Genomic DNA, 19240 nt, shown 5'->3' with positions numbered 1-19240 from the left:
TAACACTACCACTAATTCAAAACACTGTAACAGTTTATTTTATAGACAAAACATGTATAGACATGTTGCACTTTTTTGGGGGGAAGGGGGTGGGGGGGTTATACTACCATAGAATCAATCTGCTTTAATCATAGAATCAACCCACGCCATCTATAGAACGTCATGTCAGGAATACATTTGAAATATTTTATATAAATTGTTGTCATAACATTGACATATATTGTAACTCCTGAATATGTCTAATATATCGTGGTGGTTTAAATAGCAACTGGGACTTTCTGATATTTTTGGAATTAATACTCAGGGTACCCATACAAAGAACAAAGCCCAAATGGTAAGGAACACATAATACATAAAAACAATAAAATACATGTCCTCATAGGACATGTGTCAAATACCCTATGCTGTACGTTTTGTGAATGATACTGCAAAAAATACTGTATTAAAGTGATTTATATTTCATATAATTCACTGCAGTAAATACTATAGTAAAGAACGAGTACATATTGTAGTATCACGTACAGCATCATAGTAACATGTAATTGAAGAAGACAATATTTTTACTTCATACAGGGGGACCTAGGGGAAATCTAAGACAATTGGTGAAATTGATATTAGTAAGGGAGACCACATCCTATATGATCGCTTTCGACAACGCCCCTGCTTACTCATAATGTTAATGGTTGTGCGTAAAGAACGAGGAGGACATTCTAGCTTTCCAGTCTTCTGTCAACATCTGTCCGACAAACGTCTATTCACCGGTAACAGGTAAGTGTTTTGTATTTTTAATTATCTTGTTAATTAAACCAATTTTAAATCTTTGATTAGAACTATTTTCGTCTTCAGTAAACTGTACCGGTAATAACTACCAACATGTGTTTCCCCTTAGACTAGTAGAGTACATTCAATCCCCACCCAGTCTAATTAATTTACAAAAGCACTCCAGTAGAATACAGCACTGTAATTTTCTGCAACGTTTTGATTTTGATTATACGATACTAGTTGTGAAAATACCAATTGTGTATGTTTTAGTAACTTTTCTCTGTCGTAACGTTTGTTGTGGTAAATTTGCTCTGTGATTTCACAATTTACCTACTGTAATATTTTATTCCCACCGCTAATCATTTGCCATGGTTAACAATGCGCTCTGTCAGTTTTTTTTTTGCTTGCTTGTTTTTTGTTTTTAATGTCACCTGTCGCTGCAGTTATAGGGTACCGTTTTACAGTTACTTTAGGGGATATTATTCAACGAACAGGAAGTTAGGAAATGAAAGCTGTGAGTTGGAAACTTTAATTCCGGAATGCCCTAAACCGAAACTGATATAACTTCACTACGTGTGCAGACGTGTCTACTCCCCGCCCCACAGTGGGGATTAGTATTAATAATTCTGTTACAATTATAATATTTAAAGTTTTGTTTTGTTTTGTTTTGTTTTTTTTTTTTTTTGGGGGGGGGGGGGGGGGGGGGGGGGGCGGGTGGGTCTGATAATGCACTTTATTGGTAATAATAGCAGTATAACTGTACAATGTACTATATTAAAACAGTTTTTAAGTATACTTACAGTAAACCACGCTGGAAAATGGAAATTCTATTTACATTTAAATAGACTCAAATGTCACATCCTTCCATAAGGGCTTTCAAAACACTGAAAGTTAAACAACTGACCACTTTTTCCCTTTTAGACCTTGTGAAATACAAAGTCCAGAATCAGAAATGCAGTCGAGTTGGGTAAGAAAGCATCATGGTTTTGTGTCTCTTTTGTTTTTGTTTGTTTAACAGATTGCAACAGGAATGTACAGATACCACCTGGGTTTTTGTTTTTCAATGTTTATTTTTAGACATGTTCCCTCTGTTTTTACATGAATGAAATGAAGTGTTTATCAAAGCATTTACTGGTTCTTTCTGCTGTTGCCCAAAAGTACTGTTATGGAGTTTTTATGTGGTGAGACATTCTGTAAACTGCCCAAATCAAGTAACAGCACGGCTGATGAGCACAGTGTGCACTGTACTGTACCTCTATTGCAACAAACACAATAAAGAGCGTCATGAATGTGCTAAGTGGACACAAAGCAGGTACAATTTCCAGTGATAAATCAAAAGAGAATACAAATAAACCAGCGTGTTTTAACAGTGTTCATCTGTTAGAACTTAAAAAACTAGGAACCCTAGATAAATTACTAAGTGAGCAAACATGCCTTCTTAATGTGTTTGAAATAATGTCTTAAATTTGAAAATAGTGATTAGAAGAATCTAAACTAAACAGTACTGTGTGTGATTTTTAACAAAACCTTGAAATAAATTAAAAACACACATTACAGTACCATGTTGGTTCATTCTGCTAACAGGGATTAACCAAAAAAACACTTTGCATGCCCAGCATGAAGTCTGATAGCATTAATGAAAGAAAAGACTTATAGGCTAATTTGTGGTACATGTAGGGGTTAATCAAGGTAGGAAACATTGCTACTCTTAACACAACTTGTCTGTTCTTGCCCAAAGAGCTCTGTTGCGCAGAAGGGTGCAGGCATGTCCTGTGATCAGACAGAAGACTACACCCTTGTGTTCTTTGACTTGGAGACCACTGGACTGGGTAATTTTTCTTGCTTTATTGAATTTCAAAGTTGTTGTGTTACAATTATCTACTCAGGTGATGCCCAATTATCCTGCCTTGGCAGTATAGTAGTAGGTTCCCTCTCACCATACACTTCCTGTGTTACAGGTAATAGGATGCAAGTGTAAGGCTCAGGTGAGTTTCTACCAGCATCACTACATAGTAACGTGGCAGTTCTTGTATTTTAGCTACAGAACTGGAAAAAGTCAAACAACATAATCAGACAGCTGCATTATTTGCTTTTTACACAGATATATTTCATTGTGATATTATCCAAGTTTCTGCAATCAGTGGGGATAAGACCTTCAATGTCTACACGTATCCTCGCCAGCAGATCTCTGAGGAGGCCTCTGCTGTGACTGGATTAACTGTCGCAAACCAAAAACTATTCCTGCATGGTGTTCCCATAGAGACAAAGACCCATGAAGAGGCCTTCACAGACTTCCTGGCCTTCCTTGGCACCTTACACCGGCCTGTGCTCGCAGGTCACAATATCAGGGGGTTTGACTGGCCCATTATGGCTAGGATTTTGCTTGAATTACACCTGATAAACAATTTCAATAAAGTGTTGTCAGGATTCCTGGACACACTTCCCTTGGCCAGAGACCTCCTACGGAACTCTGGTGTCAAGAATTTTAAGCAGCAAACTCTGGTGAAGGCGATTCTGAAGAAATCTTACAACGCCCACGATGCAGTGGAAGATGTTAAATCTCTGCAGGAGCTCTACTATGCTTTAAATCCTACCCCAGCGCAAATGGCCAGACACCATATAAGTCATGGGAAGATGACCCAGCACATAAATTATGGTTTGTAAACCAAAAAGGGAGGAATACTGTTTATGACTCAGGGAAAGCTGACATGAGTTTGTAGGAAGCACAGTACCACACTTGATTTTTATAAAGGTATAAAAACAAATATGAAATAATAAATGCTTGGGCGATATACTTCAAAATTGCTTCTCAAAATGAATAATATTTAGAGCTGTAGCTTGCTGATGGCAAGAATATATTAATTATGGTGCATCTGTGTTTTTAAAATCAACCTTTGTAGCTGTACTTCTGAATCTGTTTTGAAAAGGGAAGTTTCCTCCTACAAGTGTTTTCAGATTAAAGTTTGATTGTGTGTGAATGTATGTTCAATTCAGATAAAGCCAGTAAATCCCTGTTAGCAGAATGAACCAACATGGTACTGTAATGTGTGTTTTTAATTTATTTCAAGGTTTTGTTAAAAATCACACACAGTACTGTTTAGTTTAGATTCTTCTAATCACTATTTTCAAATTTAAGACATTATTTCAAACACATTAAGGGGGATCCGTAGCGGGTATATATATATATATATATATATATATATATATATATATATATATATATACTTTTAAACTGATTTTCATAAGTGATCACAGTGATCAGTTTTCAAAGAATTTAGCTGAATCCTGCATCATTCGTGAGTGCGCTAGACACCTGCATTGGGTTTGGTTTGCCTGCTAACGTTTGGATTGGTGGGGGGAGATCAGCCTCTGGTAGATTCTTTGAGGATTGCCACCAAATTATGTCTGAAAAAAAGATCAAGAACGTACCAGTCTGGCGCGAAGAAGCGTAAAAAGAGAAAAAAACCGAAGAAGGAAAACAATGAGAGAAAGGTATTGTGTTATTTGATTTTTCTTCGTTTTTATTGCTGTAGCTTGCTTGCATACTGGCTGTGCCCAGGCGCGTAGCGTCCATTGAGGCAGCCGAGGCCCTCGGTAAAAAATCGGCGCAATTCATAATTGTGAAGACCAAAATAATAATAATAATAAAGTACCCACTTTATTTTTTAAGAGTGTAAAATTGATTTTATATATAAAATATTATTTTTAATGTCTTCACATTACTTTGATCTCATTTTCCCAAGTTACTCTGTACTCCTGGTTTACAGTGCAGCACTAACTTGAAACGGTGAAAAAAAGCCAACCAATTACACATTTCTTTCTGAAGAAGCCAACTCTTGGTTAGAATCAATGTTAAGTGGATTTATCATTTTATATTGTTGTTTTTCCCCTGCGCAATGTGATGTTTAGCTGCAATACGTTTTGATAAATCTTTTTTTTTTTCATGTAGAATGTTTTGACGCCAGCACAGAAAAAATCCAAGTACCAGTTTTTATGATGACATTAAATGTGTAGCTAAAACGGGATAGCTGGCTGTATGATTTTATTAAATTTTTTTCTCGTCACTTTAACTGGAGAGTCAGCTCGTATCACCCTACCTCTACTTGCCCTAGCGTAGCGTTTTATTATAGCGCAGTGGCTGTGTATTTGCATCTATAGAGACCCGGCCTGATGTTATATTCGTGTCCTTTTTAAAATCACATATTTCTGACAGTGTGAATATGGTCATTTTAGGTTGCTGTGGTTTTGCAGGGAGACCATTAGTTTTAATCTTTGAAATAATGTGGGTCATCAGATTTTAACATTAACAAGTGGAGTGGGCTACAGTGAGGGGGTGGGGGGTCCAAATCAAATCCTTCTTAGGGCCCCCAAAAGGCTAGAAGAAACGGCCCTGTTATATAAGCAATGTATGTGCATCTCCACTTAAAATAATTATCATTGTAAACACCCTTGAGTTTTGTTTACCATGTTAAAAGCATAGCAAACATAGTAATGCACATGAGATAAATGGGTTCAGAGGCTGTATTGCTTGGTTATAGTTGGGGCTGTAGGCTGCATTTAATGTTTTCAGTGTTCGTGTACCAAGCCCAGGTTAATATATCCTAACACTGTTATTTATATTTTCCCCCCTCAATTCGCTTTCTTATCTCTTGCTCACAGGTCTCAGGCATTGTGGAGAACAAAGAGAATATCGGGGATTCATTAAACAGCAAGGCGAGTGATAAAGGCACACCATTGTTAGAGTGTGCTGGCTGTCTCCCAAGCCCAGCTCCTGCAGCAGACCAGCACATCCATGTAGAAGATCACTCCATTGTCTTCTTTGACTTGGAAGCCACTGGACTAGGTAAAGGTGGCTCTTTTTTTTGTCCATTTGTTTGTGTCAGGCTTTGCGTTCGATTTTGAGAAACTGATAAGCCAATCATTTAAAAAATCTTGAACATACTGTACACTAAGGGTGTGCAGAAACTCGTACTTGGAATTGCCTTTCAGTACCAGTTAATTGAGTGTTTTAAAAGCGGATTGGAACAATATTTTTCCTCTCATTCAAGGCACTGACATTTCTACTGCTGTATTGGTGTTTCAAGACCCTAAACTGACTTACTGCCTTGGTATACCAGTGCGGCAGTAAATATGACAATTGCCTAGATTGGTACTCAATTGCAAACATGAGGGAAGTGGCTTTGTTTGTCTTGAAATCAACAGATTTGTTGAATACCTGCCGATAAATACTTAAAGATAATTCTGAGTTACACTGTTTTTGGTTCTTTTGTAGTTTGTAACATTACAGGAGCTGCTGTTCTTGGTGAATTAGTGCCTTCTATATTATTCCTATCGCTTGTCTTTGCGATTTCTTTAGATCGCCTGAAGTGTAACAGATATTCACTGTACAGCGTAGTTATGTACTGTAACAGGTTATTTATAATGTATTTCAAATCAATAGCGGCAATCAAAGTAAAAATGACAGAACCAAAAGATTCTCTGCATAAGGCATGAATAATGTTAATAAAGCTCAGACATAAGAACTGGTTCACACTCCTTTAAGTGTAACTCAAGCGTTTTAAGTGTTCAGATGTAAATACTGCTTCCATCGCTTTCCATACAGTGTCAAAGTGATGACATTATCCAGCTGTCGGCATACAAAAGACCTTCGATGTCTACGTGGTTCCCAGAACGCTGATCGCGAAGGGGGCGTCTGCTGTCACTGGATTCACCGTCAGGAGACACAAGCTGTATCTGCATCGCCGTCCTGTGCATACGAAGACCCGCAGGGACTGTTTGATGTCATTCCTGGCCTAGCATTGTATTTGTACCTCTTTTCATTGCCTACTAGAAAGGAGAAATGTGTTTTATTTTAAATAAGTTTTAAGTTTCAGTTTGTAAAGATACCTACTGTATATTTGGTATGTTAATTATGAATAAATAAAGCTACATTTTAAGTGTTCTTTTTTTGACTACACACAAACACTCCAGCCCTGGATTGAGTTCTTAAAGGGCCAGGGCAGAGTCTGGTGTGAATTGACTAGACCCCCCCAGCACACATGTTTATGTAATGTTTTGGTCACATAGCAACAGCTGCAGGTGAAAGTTTCAAAGTGGGTAGCTGATTTTATAGCTGGAACATACTTCCATAAGCTTGGAAGAAACTCTGTTTTTAATAGTTGACTTAACCAATGTAATGAAATAACTTTTAATGTAACTAGACCCACCACGATTCACCACAACATAAAGATAGGGCTTGTCTTTATTCATATCAATGATGACAGATACCTGGGCTGTAATTTAAGTTAATAGATTAAAGGAAACTGAATTAGCTCCCTCCACCACCTAGCCCTAACTTATATTTTAATTATGCAAATAATGTGATAAGCGAGATCTGCTCAGCTAGCTCTGTTCAAGATCTGTATGTTAATAAACTCGTAGCCAAATATAATTTTATACAGTTTCTCCTCAAATATTATTTAAAAATGTTATTCATGGGTTAGTTTTTACTCCACAATTCCACAGTTTACCATTATTTGCCTATTCGCCAATGGAGTATATATGAACGTGGGTTTATGTAACCAGCAGCCTATGAACACATATATGAGAAAATATTATGAAATCGCAGTAGCTACCATGAAGGGTCTATACAGAGTTTAACTATGTACAAAGAAAACGCTGGCTGCATGTTTGTAGGGTGAATGTTTCCTCTGAAAAGGCACATGATTTTATTGTGACGTACCATTCACTAAATCGAAACTGAAGTCTTGATAAAACAGGTCAGCAAAAGAGGCCGTAATCATTCGGCTTGAAAAAAACAACACCTTTGTTAATCAAATTTGGTAAGTTCGTGTTTCTGTTATTGTTGTTCAGGCTACTACAAAGCTAAAACTCAAGATCTTGTTCTCCATTTAAAGACGTCGATCTCAAGATATGTATTTTAAGTAAGCAATGATGTAGCGTTTTCATATGCAATACATGTAAACTCACAAAGGTTTTAGAGAAACGGTTCTCAATGTACTCCACTGCGGTACTGTATGTTGTATTGAATTTAATATTCCACTGCACAAAATGAAAAATAAAGACTAAAGAGCTGGCTGTAATCGATTAAAGTGATTGAACTGAGTTACTGTAGGTAGGCTGTAAATAATGATAACTGATATTGATGGGGAAATCTTTTCTTGCTATCAAAAAACTAGGGGGCAATTCTTGATATTTGTAATAATTCAGTTTTATTGTATACATGGAAGCTATATCTGAACATACAGATATACGTTAGTCACAGCAGAATGAATCTGTTTGATAACTCGTATTTATTTTCCATGATATCCATTTTGTTTACAGTTCTACTTTTCCCCTTTAAAAAAAAAAAACGCTACCAAGAAATCAAATGTATCAATAGTCAATTGGTGGTTTTGATATTTATCTCATCATATGAAATGAAATGTATAAGAAACGTTAATAGGTCCGGTTCAGTTTTATTCACAGCATGCCTTACTTTTAGTTGCTGTTGCCAGACATTGAGATGCAGACAGTATTTCAGTTTCAGATGGCCATGGAATACAGTGTGTTTGTTCAACAGAAGTTTAGGCAATTGTCATTGCCACTAAATAAGCATTTCAGACAGCACTTGTGTATATTTCAGGCTCTACTTTCAATTTGATAATTATATTACTGCCATTCTTGTTAATTGTGTAGTCTAAACATTACCCAAGAGTTTAATGCTTACAACTTTGCTTAAACAATGTCAGAAATAAGCAGGCCAAATATAGGTGTTAGCCTTAGTGTTTACATAATAGTATGTGTACAGTGTGTGCTAAATGTTTTGTGCACATTATGTAATCTTTTCCATTTACAATGAAGTCTTGCACACAGAAACAATTAATTTATTACTTTTTTATTATTAATTATAGAATCATGTCCCTCAGTTCAGACACATTGCAAAGTTACAGCCAGTTCCTGCAGTGTGGTGCCTGCTCTTGTAGCATCACCTCCCCCAAGCTGCTCTCCTGCCTGCACAGCTTCTGTCAGACATGTTTGAAAGATCAAGACGGGTCTCGCGTTGTCACCTGCCCCACCTGCCACCAGCCCACCGAGAAGGCTGAGGTGAAGGACAACAAGCTTTTATCGGACCTGCAAAGCAAACTGGACATCCTGAGGCAGATAGGAAGGGGCGGTGACCTGTCCTGCTCTTGCTGTAATGCCTCAGCGGGGTCCATGTGCTTCGAGTGCGAGAAGTTTCTGTGCCAGAAGTGTTTTGAAGCCCACCAGGTGTTCACTGCGAAAGACAGTCACTCAGTGGAGAGCTTGGAGTCCCTGAAACAGATGGGCTTCCAGGAATTCCTGGCCACTGCTCGGAAGACGAGGCTGCCCTACTGCCCCGACCACGACAAACAGACGATCAGGTAATTGAGCTCTTCTTTTCTAGGTTATAGTCGATACTTTATGTGCATTTAGAGAACCGCTTGTCCAATTGTGTTGCATAAGTTATTTAATGTATCATTATCTGAGGGTCAAAGGATAATGTCTCTCTGTATTTTACCAATATCTATAGAACCTCTTATTGACATGATAGTATCTGGGGGGGGAGCGGTATGGAGGCGCCATGTTCTCCACATGTACATATAATATCCAGAGAAGTGCTTATTCCTGGCTGTGAAACTTGAAAACAACATGGGACCGAGCACCTAACTGGCTCTGTTTTTTCGTCACAGCATCTTTTGCCGATCGTGTTCCAAATCCATTTGCTGCACATGCACAGTCCTGGCACACAAGCTACATGATTATGCTGACATCAAGTTGGAGGCCCAGCTGCAGAAACAGGACCTTACCCAAATGTCCACCACTCTCTTGGAAAAAGACAAAGAATTCACCAAAATCTGCCAGGACCTCATGTCTCTACAGGACCGCAGTCGGCACCATAAGAAGGAGCTGGTAGAACAGATCAAAGTGTCGGTGAAAGAAGCCTTGAGGAAGGTGGAGCAGAAGGGAGACACCCTCTTGGAAGAGCTGGAGAGCCTTTATGCAGTCAAGGAGGTTGAGATCAAGCGCAGGATCGTTCAGATGGAGAATGTTCTGAGGAGAATCGAAGCCAGCAGGGGTCTGGTTGACAACATGATCACCTACGCAGCTTGGAAAGAAGTGATGGAGATGCAGGATTTTGTGAAGTCGGCTCTGCAGCAGCTCCAGAGTGAACAACCCTTAAACTTGGACTCAGAAGAAACCACAGTGCGATTTATCCAAACCACCAAGGAACCAAGTGAATTATTGGGCAGTTTGGTAGTGAGTAACTGTGAGTGTTGAACTTCATCATTTGCTTTGTTAGGGAAGGTGAATCAAACCAGTACGCTGTACATGAACTGTGTTTCCACTGCTACAAACCCGTTCTGAACATCATTCTCAATCAGCATGCTGCTCCAGTGATTGCCCTCCTCTCCCTCTGCAGACTCATGTCTCAGTGAAAGTGGATAGTAAAGCATTACAAGTTAAGTGAGCCCACATAACTCAAAACAGGAAGGGGTCAAAATCTGAAATATTCTTTTGAAAAGCTGAAATGTCAAAATTTTATCTCATGCAGTAATGAAGGACCAATATGAAGTTTTTAACAAACAGAAAAAGCTTATTAATTTATTTTTACCATAATATGTATATTACTGATTCGTTATATTTTTAAGTAACTAATAGTATAATGAGAAGTATTCTTGGCACAGATTTGTAATGCATGAACAAGTCTTTCTGTCCATGTAAAGATAACTAGGCTCAAGAGCTTGCGAACAGTATTGTTAGGCAATGGAAATGTAGCTTTGGGGTCTTCACGATTCAGACACAAAGCAAGGATGGGCCTGGTTAGTACTTAGATGAGGAACCTCCGTGAAAAATCAGATGGTGCAAAACATGCTGTTAGTGGCACAGTAGGAAGCGCTCTTCTGTCTGATTTCTGCTCCAGTGTTAGGGGATACTGTTCTGTATCTATGTTACATGCATTGTGTTAATTATTTTTCCAATTTGGCTGCACTTGCTCCTTGGTACTGAACAATAGCACTGCCATTGTAGTGTTGCTGTGACACCACTGAAGGTCATTTGGCAATTAGATTGTTTTTAACATTGTATTTATGTATTAATTTTTTTTAGGCAGATCTGCAGAAACAGAAGTGGAAGCTCCCTGTGAATCGGTAGCACCATTTTTATGTTATTATGTTCTGCTGTCTTCTGTATAGCTTGTGTTTGTCACGGATGCAGATTTTCAATATTTCATTAACAAAATGAACAGTTTGGATGGGTTTCATAAATGGTGCCAAATCACACAAAAGCAGCATTAATAACATTTCTCAATATTATAACTGTTTTTAATGTTGCATGTTTGAATAAATAGCCTTGTTCCATGTTGTACATGTATCCCTCCTGGGCGGTGTTGTGTTACTGACATACTTTGTTCATTTCTGATGATTGTGAAGTCTGCCATTCCGATAGCTTGTAAAAGGGAGAGGGAGGAGGAATGGGATCCAGAACAAGATACAGAACCCTGGATCAGCATGGAAACCAGTCTGGATGCATGGTCCAGCAGGTCCCATAGAGAAGGGTCTGCTGCTAGCACAGCCCTGGCTTCTCCAGTGGACCACGAAGAGTCCAATACAGAACCTCTTGGGCACGACAGAGGGAAGAAGGGTAAGCTGTGAATTAAAAATCAGAGGTATCACTAGGACAAAAGAGGATGAGCATTAAATAAATCAATAGCGTGTAAACAGAATGAAAATAAGCAATGGCACAGGTCGTTGACAGTTGGATTAGTGGTATTTAATTCTTGTCATTAGGTAAGCAAATGAGATGTTTGCATCCTGATAAAGTGTGTTTAAATGACTGATTTACAATATTGTGTTCTCAAGATGCATGTAAGTGTAAGTCTGTCATACAGACAGACGGATGTGCAGGAAGACACCTCCATATATCCCCCCCAAAATGATGCTCCCAGTAACCTATGCTAAATAATATGTGGCAGTCAAAAGGGTTAAAGAGAACAATGCAACTTTTTTTTATAGGCACTTCACTTGAGGAGCCCATCTTGATATCATCTAATGAATCAGATGATGACTATTCCTCGGTAAGAATTGTCAATAAGGAGTGTTAAACAATATGCTCACTGTACTGTAGTAGCAGTTGCATAACAATGTTTTTGAAAACCACAGTTTCTCTGATAAACCAACACCCCAAAGGGCATTTTACAGTACCAGGGAATCCAAATGGATGTCATCAACCACTTATTTTTCTGAGCAATACCAAGATGCAATGCATGGTGTTTAACCAGTTCTTAAAAAGCTCTAAAAAATCCACTTTAGCAACATACAGACATTCAGAGATGTATTTTTTCATGTACAATAATCTCATGGTTCAATGTTCAACTGATAGATATTAATATTGATTTTAGGGTATTACCAAACAAAACATATGCCGGAAACTGTGTCATTATAATTACAAAAAGGAGAACAATTGCTAATTAAGTGGTGATATTGAGCAGAGAGAGGTGAAGAGGTGAAAATTTTGAATATTTTAAACATACAAAGACTGCATGTTTGTATAACTACGTTCATAGTGAGCATCATTTGTTACCTGTGTTTTGTCTACAGGTAAGAGCGCTAGTGCAGAACAAAAAGAGAACAAGAAAACACAAAACACCGAAAAAAAGACCTGAATCCGATGGAACGAGAAAAACAGTTCCAAACAAGCTAAAACTGATCGTCAAGCCGTGTTGTTCTAACATGTCTGAATGTGTTACAGACCCTATTTCTCCATAAACAGTGGAACACTTTCCTGCTGAAACCAATTTGATATAAAATTCTTGACTATTGGTTTAGTTTGTTTACCAGTTTTGATTTTCCATGTGCAATAAAACAAAAAAAATTGGTATTATTAATGGGGTTTTCAAAATATCATCCATTTGGGAGTGGATGGCATGCACTGAACTTTGTGTTCTTTCTTTTCACTTTTTACAAACCTTTACTGATATACAGACAGAAAGTACCGTACACAATTATGACCACTTGCCAAATAAAAAGCCCAAAATGGCAACCAGTCAGTCACATTTGATTAGATCCTCAGAAATTCGTTCAGCTAGTTTGGGTGTATCGACCTCAAAGACGGTTTCCAGACCGGTGTATGCAAACTAAAAGAATAACCATGTACTGTTCATTTATTATAATCAATTAAATTAGTAAATAAGTTTCCAAACTTATTCCAACTTCTGGTCAAACACTTTCTATACCAATAACACAGGGCGACAAGGCATTAACGGATTTTTTTATCTATTAGCAATATAATTGGTTTAATACTGTTACACTTTCTTTTATGGATTAAGACTAATTGTTCAGTTAACTTTAAAGGACAAACTGTAGAGCTAACAAAATAATTTGGGTATACCTAATATTAACTGTAGGTCTCACATATTCCGCTATCAAAGGCACACACAACATGGGGGATGTGTATTTGATTTTTTAATGTAATTTTCTATTAATTTCTCCATACTGTGAATGTCATAGGATAAGCAGAGATTGATGACTGAGAACAAGAGCCAGACTCTCAGCTTTTCCTACATGTTTTAATTTCCTCTGCGTTCATCATGTTCACTCGTGCAGCACTGAAAATGAAACAAATAGATGGGCAGCATTTAGTTCATTAATTGCTACAAAATAAATCTTTACCATAACATGTGTGCCTCTCATGTAGGAAAACAAATCTGGTCCTCGGGATCTCATGGTCTTGTACTCTAAATTACCTTGATGAACCAAGGTAACCACCTTCAGTTAATTATTGAATAATACCAATGAAACCTGAAGAACTCCAGACCTTGTTAAATAAATAAATCATTAAGAGATACCACACTGAAATTTCACACATGTAGTATTTCAATATATCCACTTAGGGCAATATGTTGCAAGGGTGCACATTAATGGTTACACACAGGTGTACCAGTTGTACTTAGAGATTAGACATGATTCTGAGAGTTTTATTTCGCTGCCACATGCTCTTTACATGTCTGAGTTTTAGTCACCAGGATGTGGTGACTGAAATAAAAAATAATACAAAGTGAAAATCAATGCAAGCTGTTGAATCTGAAGGGTGACCATCAGTCCCAAAAGATTTGTCAATAATAACAAATGACAGCAACCATTCTAGTTTAGCAAATAAGAAATGTATTCTGTTTGTCACCTAATGCTGTTTAAAAAAAAAAAATAGCAGAAAAGTACTGTTGATCAAGCTTGCATATATCTGCTACCTTAGGTCACCTTAACACAGACTATATGAACCCCTCTTCAGAACCAACCTCAAAATAGCAGGCTGCACCCTTGTGTTTTTTTTTTTTTACTTAGAGACCACTGAGTACAGTACTTAATAAAAATGAGAACATCCCTTGACTTGTATAACATTCTTCCTACATAGTGTTTGTCTCCTGGTTTTACCCTACATGGTTTACTATAAAAGGCTATCAGTAATATAAAAACCTGGTTTGTTGAAAAGCAAACACAAGAGGAAGGGGGTGTGTGCAAAAAAACACATTTACAGGCACAGTCCAGGCGTAGACTGCCAGGCTGGGCCCTTCCCTTGAGGCAGGGCTTAGAAGCTTGGCTGCAGCCCTTGCTTAGGTTTGGTAGGTGAAAAGATGTGATTGGCTCGAAGGCGTGAGTTGACGTTCAAAACTCAACATTTCAAATTAGGTACCGGATAAAACGGTTTCCATTTGAACTAAATACATACAGGGTTCAGTCCATGAGCAGTTAATCATTCACTTGATGTAGGCTTACTTACAATCTATTGGGGAATGGCAGAGCCTTTCTGAAGAATTAAAACTTAAAACTTTTTAGGAAAGAAAGATTTCTTCATTGAGACAGTTCCTGATTATAATCCTCAAATAAATCTCATAATAACATATAACATAAACCCAAGATCTGGTAAGTCTATCTTATTCTTAATTTATTACTTTAGTTTATTAATAAACTAATGTGGAGTAGAAGGCTAAGCTGTAAGAAAAATGATGTTTTAGGGGGCTGATAATATAATGCAGTTTAATTTTAAATGATTTAATACAATTAAAAGCTGTTTTTGTGAACGTATCAAATCTCTATAGCCTTATCGTACCCAGCTCCTTTCATCTTTTCCCCTGGGGCTATTACTATGGAACACAAAGTCCTCTACTTAAGGCACAGGAAAAAAATGGTCTTCCAAAAAAAACTAATGCTTGTTATGAATGTTGCTCTGCTAATGTCAGGGCATTGTTTTCCAAAAAGAAAAGAAATAACTTTTAAAAAGTTACCAACAAGAAGAGGCCCTTGGGTCCACACTGCTTGTCCTGTTTCTCACAGCTAATTGATCCCGTAACTTTGTCTAGGTGTCTCACAAAGCATCCCAGTGATTCAGTGGCACCAACTTAACTTACTAGCCATGCCACACATTCAGCTCTCTGTAGAAAAATCCTACCTTCTGTACTAGGCCTGTCTGCTCATTTTCCAACTGTGTCCTGGTCTCTGAACTGGCTTGAAATAGTAACTAAGGTTAACTTTGTCAACTTGTAATGATCCCTTAAAGAATTGCCAAATCAAATAAAGTGAGAAAATACTCCAGTGATAACATACAGATTTAGACAAGAAATGTGTAGCAGTTTATGACTTTAGCAGATAAAATTGCTTAATTGCACGGTGTGCATCTGGTCCTATTTTTTAGCGCATCATTTTCTATGTTTGTATGATACGGATAAATGGATAACTCGCTTAATTGCATGAAGCTGCACGTCCATTTTACATTGCATTTAACAAAATAATAATTCAGAAATAGCAGTGACGTAGAGCGCATAGCAACGGCATGGGCTGAAAAAGCTTTCGAATTTCTGCATCCCCCGCCCTTCAGGTCTCTGTGGCACACATATTTAAAAAGCATTAAATTACCTTATGGCAAGTAGATTCATTATTGATCATGTAAAACATGCTTACTCCAAGATTTATCTGGGGAGTTGTTTATTTGTTTGTTTTATGTAATATATGTGAAAAAAGCAATGTATACTAGAAAATACTTCATTAAAATCCGGTGGTGATTTTGAGGCGCAGATAGCAATTCTGAGCTCTGCCTGTTCCGCCTCCTATGTAGAATAGCTAAATTTCGTGTTTTTTGTTTTTTTTTGTTGTTGTTGTTGTTTTTTTCTCACTTGGCCCTAGGGATCTTCCGTAGCTGGTCGTGTACGTAGAGTGAAGAGAGGAAGGAGGCGTTCCGAAGAGACACGAAGGGCGGGGAATACAGAAATTCACAACAGGGGCTAGAAAGACACAGAAAATGGCAAAGCGAATCTGCAAAACACTCGCGCTTGCAGAACGTGTTGAAGTGCTAAAAAAATTAGACAATAAAGAAAGTCAGACATCAATTGCTTTAAGTTTTGGCGTGAATCAAAGCGCCATTTCAAGGATCCAGAAAAACAAAGAGAAGATCTTGGAAGAATGGCAGAATAACGGGAATCCCCACAGGAAGCGCAACAGGGCAGGGAAAGCTGGAGATGTTGAAGCAGCGCTTCTGCAGTGGTTTATTCAAGCGGAAACCAGACAGATTCCTGTAAGCGGCCCGTTACTGATGGAGAAAGCCAATCGGCTAGCACAAGGGCTCGGGCTGTTGGACTTCAAAGCCACAAGCGGGTGGCTAGAAAGGTGGAAAGAGCGCAATTCCATCAGGTTTAAAAAGCAGCGCGGGGAGAAGCAAGAAGCAGGCGTCTTCACTGCGGAGCGACGAGTCGTGGAGCTGCTTCCCGACATTATCAAAGACTACAACCCAGCAGACATTTTTAATGCAGATGAAACTGGGTTGCACTGGAGAGCCATTCCAGATGGAAAGAGGTCAGAAGCGGCAGGAGCGAAAATGGCAAAAGACCGCGTCACTTTACTGCTTGCGTGTAACATGGATGGAAGCGAGAAATTGCAGCCCTTAGTTATCGGTAAGAGTAAGAATCCACCCTGCTTTAAGAATGTAAAGAGACTGCCAGTGGCCTATGAAGCCAATATGAATGCGTGTATGACAGGAGAAATTTGGGAAGAGTGGCTTAAAAAAATAGACAATATCATGAGAGCCAAGAAACGAATGATTCTGATGCTATGTGGCAATTGTGCTGCACACGTCAATTACGTTAGATTAACAAACATCAAACTCGTTTTCCTTCCTCCAAACAATACGTCTCTTATCCAACCAATGGATCAAGGCATTATCGCCAACTTCAAGAAGCAGTACAGGTCACTTTTCCTTCGGCAGCTCGTGAACACTATCGATAGCACAGAATCCGACGCAACAGCAGTACAAGAAGCCGGAAAACTCACCCTCTTGGACTCTTTGCATCTGCAGAGAGAAGCCTGGAACAAAATCACTGAGTTGACCATAGCCAACTGCTACCGACGAGCCAGTTTCATTAAACAGTTATACCAAGCAGAGCTGCCAGTGATCGATGGTGAGGACAATTCAGATGTCTTTGTGCCAGCAGGAATGGAGTTAGAAGACTTCAGTCGCTACGTCGCTATAGACAACGACCTAGCCACTGATGAAGAGAAATCTGACACTGACATGTGTGCTTACGCCCAGCAATCGCCAGAGACAGCAGACTTGGAGCCTGACGATAGCGAGGAAGCAGCTAAAGAAACAACTGGCCCAAGTTTCTCAGCAGCCCTGCAGAGCCTCCGCACGCTGCGAGCCTTCATGGAGGCAAATGGTTGTCAGTCTTATGACAGTTTTTACAGTTTACAGTCAGTTGTTTATCAGCTCAATCGGCCGAATACTGTGCAGACTTCCATCAAAGATGTTTTAGCTAGGTTGTAGTCACAACCTAGCTGTATTATTGTATTACAATAACTGACTTTTATACTGTACATTATTTTACTTGTCATATCGTGCGTTGCCAGAGAATAAGTTGTTTGCATTGAGCGTGTAACGTATTTCAAGTTGGCTTTTTTTATAACATGTTCAGTATTTTAAGTTACTTGTTAAAATATAAGAATAAAATAGTTATTAATCTGATCAAAAACGAGTCGTATATACAGACCTATTGTCATTGTATCCCTGTGTATTCCTTCACTACGATTATTATTAATAATAATAATAATAATAATAATAATAATAATAATAATAATAATAATAATTAGTATTTATTCCTTAGGAGACGGAGACTTACAGTTATTACAGAAAATCACATTGTAGAATATCACATTACAGTTAAGAGCAGTTATACAGTACAATAAAATCAGTAGAAAATAAGGTCAAATTCAAATAATAGCAAAATAAATAATACAGTAAATAATTACATTTAAGAGCGAGTTTGACTAAGAACAGTTAACTTCTAGTTCAAAACTATTTGCTTATACCAGTATAGTCCATTAAGAGCACATAGTAAGTACAATACATGGATAAGAACAATTTCAAATAAGAACAGTTACCAAAAATGTGAATACAGATATCAAGTACAAGATAGAGGGAATAGTTATAATTAAGAGCAGTAATAGAGTACAGCAAGCTATGGAGCAGTTCGATGCGAGTACAGTTGGGTGCCATATAGTCCAGTATAGTGGAGAGTTGTGAGGTTTACAGATGCTGTATGAACAGGTGTGTCTTGAGGAGGCACCGGAAGGTGGTCAGGGACTGAGCAGTTCTGATATCCGTGGGTAGGTCGTTCCACCACTGAGGGACAAGGAAAGAGAAGGAGCGGGCTCTGGAGGCGGGGGAGCAGAGGGGGTGAAGCTGATCTGCCTGTGAGGGAAGAGCAGAGGGGGCAAGTGGGGGTGTAGGGAGAAATAGTAGTCTGGTGTATGGCCTCACACCAGTCCCGAGGCCATGCAGAGTCAACTGCATATACCAAATTACAGTTTGAATGGTTTTTATACAGTTTTATAAGTTATACTTAGATATTTTCTTCAGTAAATTGTTGGAAAATAACATCGAATTAGGCTGCTAATAGACAGACAAGAAAATATAGGAGATTGTTTGAAGTGTTTTTGTCCTGTTTCATTGATTTTTTTTCATTTTATGTTATTTCTTACAAAAACATTTGAAGCTGATGGAGCCAACAGAGGTAGCCTTGCTGTTCTGTCATTGGAGTTTCCATAGCAGTCCAGACTTTACTACATCATGCCTTTGTGTGGAGTTGCTATGAGGCAGGGATTTGGGTATGACCAGACATGTTAAATAAAAAAATCAGGACAAGAAACAAATTAATTACTCAATAGATATTTATTAAGGTTTTTACAAACATAAACATCCATACACAATTTGTTTGACAAACAAACCCATGCTGGTATACATATCGGTTCAATGGACCTGTCCATCTTCCATTCCTAATAGTTATAATAAAATGCGTTTTCAGACTTGCCTACAGCAATATACACAAGGTATCCCTGTGGTTTCGATTATTCAACCATGTAGCTGTCTGACTAGTTTATTAAATACAGAAGTCTTAGCATTAGTCACAAATAAACAATAATATGTTTAGTAATGG

At 38.2% G+C, this 19240-nt stretch overlaps 3 protein-coding genes across 5 annotated transcripts; all 3 read left to right on the top strand.

Annotated features, from left to right (window-relative positions):
• Positions 1–557: 557 nt before the first annotated feature.
• On the top strand, positions 558–6775 carry LOC121299273 (protein PML-like). 3 transcript variants are annotated; one of them, XM_041226943.1, is made up of 4 exons: positions 558–768; positions 1684–1729; positions 2501–2591; positions 2721–2856. In XM_041226943.1, the coding sequence occupies exons 1-4, from the start codon at positions 674–676 to the stop codon at positions 2738–2740; spliced, it is 252 nt and encodes an 83-aa protein (XP_041082877.1). In that variant the 5' UTR covers positions 558–673; the 3' UTR covers positions 2741–2856. The 3 variants fall into 3 exon arrangements, with proteins under 3 accessions (XP_041082877.1, XP_041082876.1, XP_041082875.1); XM_041226942.1 differs by lacking the exons at positions 2501–2591; positions 2721–2856 and adding exons at positions 5422–5605; positions 6365–6775 and having other exon boundaries at positions 595–768; XM_041226941.1 differs by lacking the exon at positions 2721–2856 and adding an exon at positions 2864–3738 and having other exon boundaries at positions 664–768.
• Positions 6776–7468: 693 nt separating this feature from the next.
• LOC121299280 (protein PML-like) lies at positions 7469–12642 on the top strand. Its single transcript, XM_041226954.1, has 7 exons — positions 7469–7583; positions 8655–9146; positions 9456–10033; positions 10873–10913; positions 11196–11406; positions 11778–11839; positions 12363–12642. The coding sequence occupies exons 2-7, from the start codon at positions 8659–8661 to the stop codon at positions 12528–12530; spliced, it is 1548 nt and encodes a 515-aa protein (XP_041082888.1). The 5' UTR covers positions 7469–7583; positions 8655–8658; the 3' UTR covers positions 12531–12642.
• A 1867-nt stretch (positions 12643–14509) lies between these two features.
• Positions 14510–17809, top strand: LOC121299286 (tigger transposable element-derived protein 4). The gene is made up of 2 exons (XM_041226959.1): positions 14510–14681; positions 15939–17809. Exon 2 carries the CDS (start codon positions 16054–16056, stop codon positions 17569–17571), a length of 1518 nt encoding a protein of 505 aa, XP_041082893.1. The 5' UTR covers positions 14510–14681; positions 15939–16053; the 3' UTR covers positions 17572–17809.
• The last annotated feature ends 1431 nt before the right edge of the window (positions 17810–19240 follow it).

The sequence above is a fragment of the Polyodon spathula genome, chromosome 24 (genome assembly GCF_017654505.1).
Source record: "Polyodon spathula isolate WHYD16114869_AA chromosome 24, ASM1765450v1, whole genome shotgun sequence".
NCBI lineage: Eukaryota > Metazoa > Chordata > Actinopteri > Acipenseriformes > Polyodontidae > Polyodon > Polyodon spathula.
This window is presented reverse-complemented; position numbering and strand designations above follow the sequence as displayed.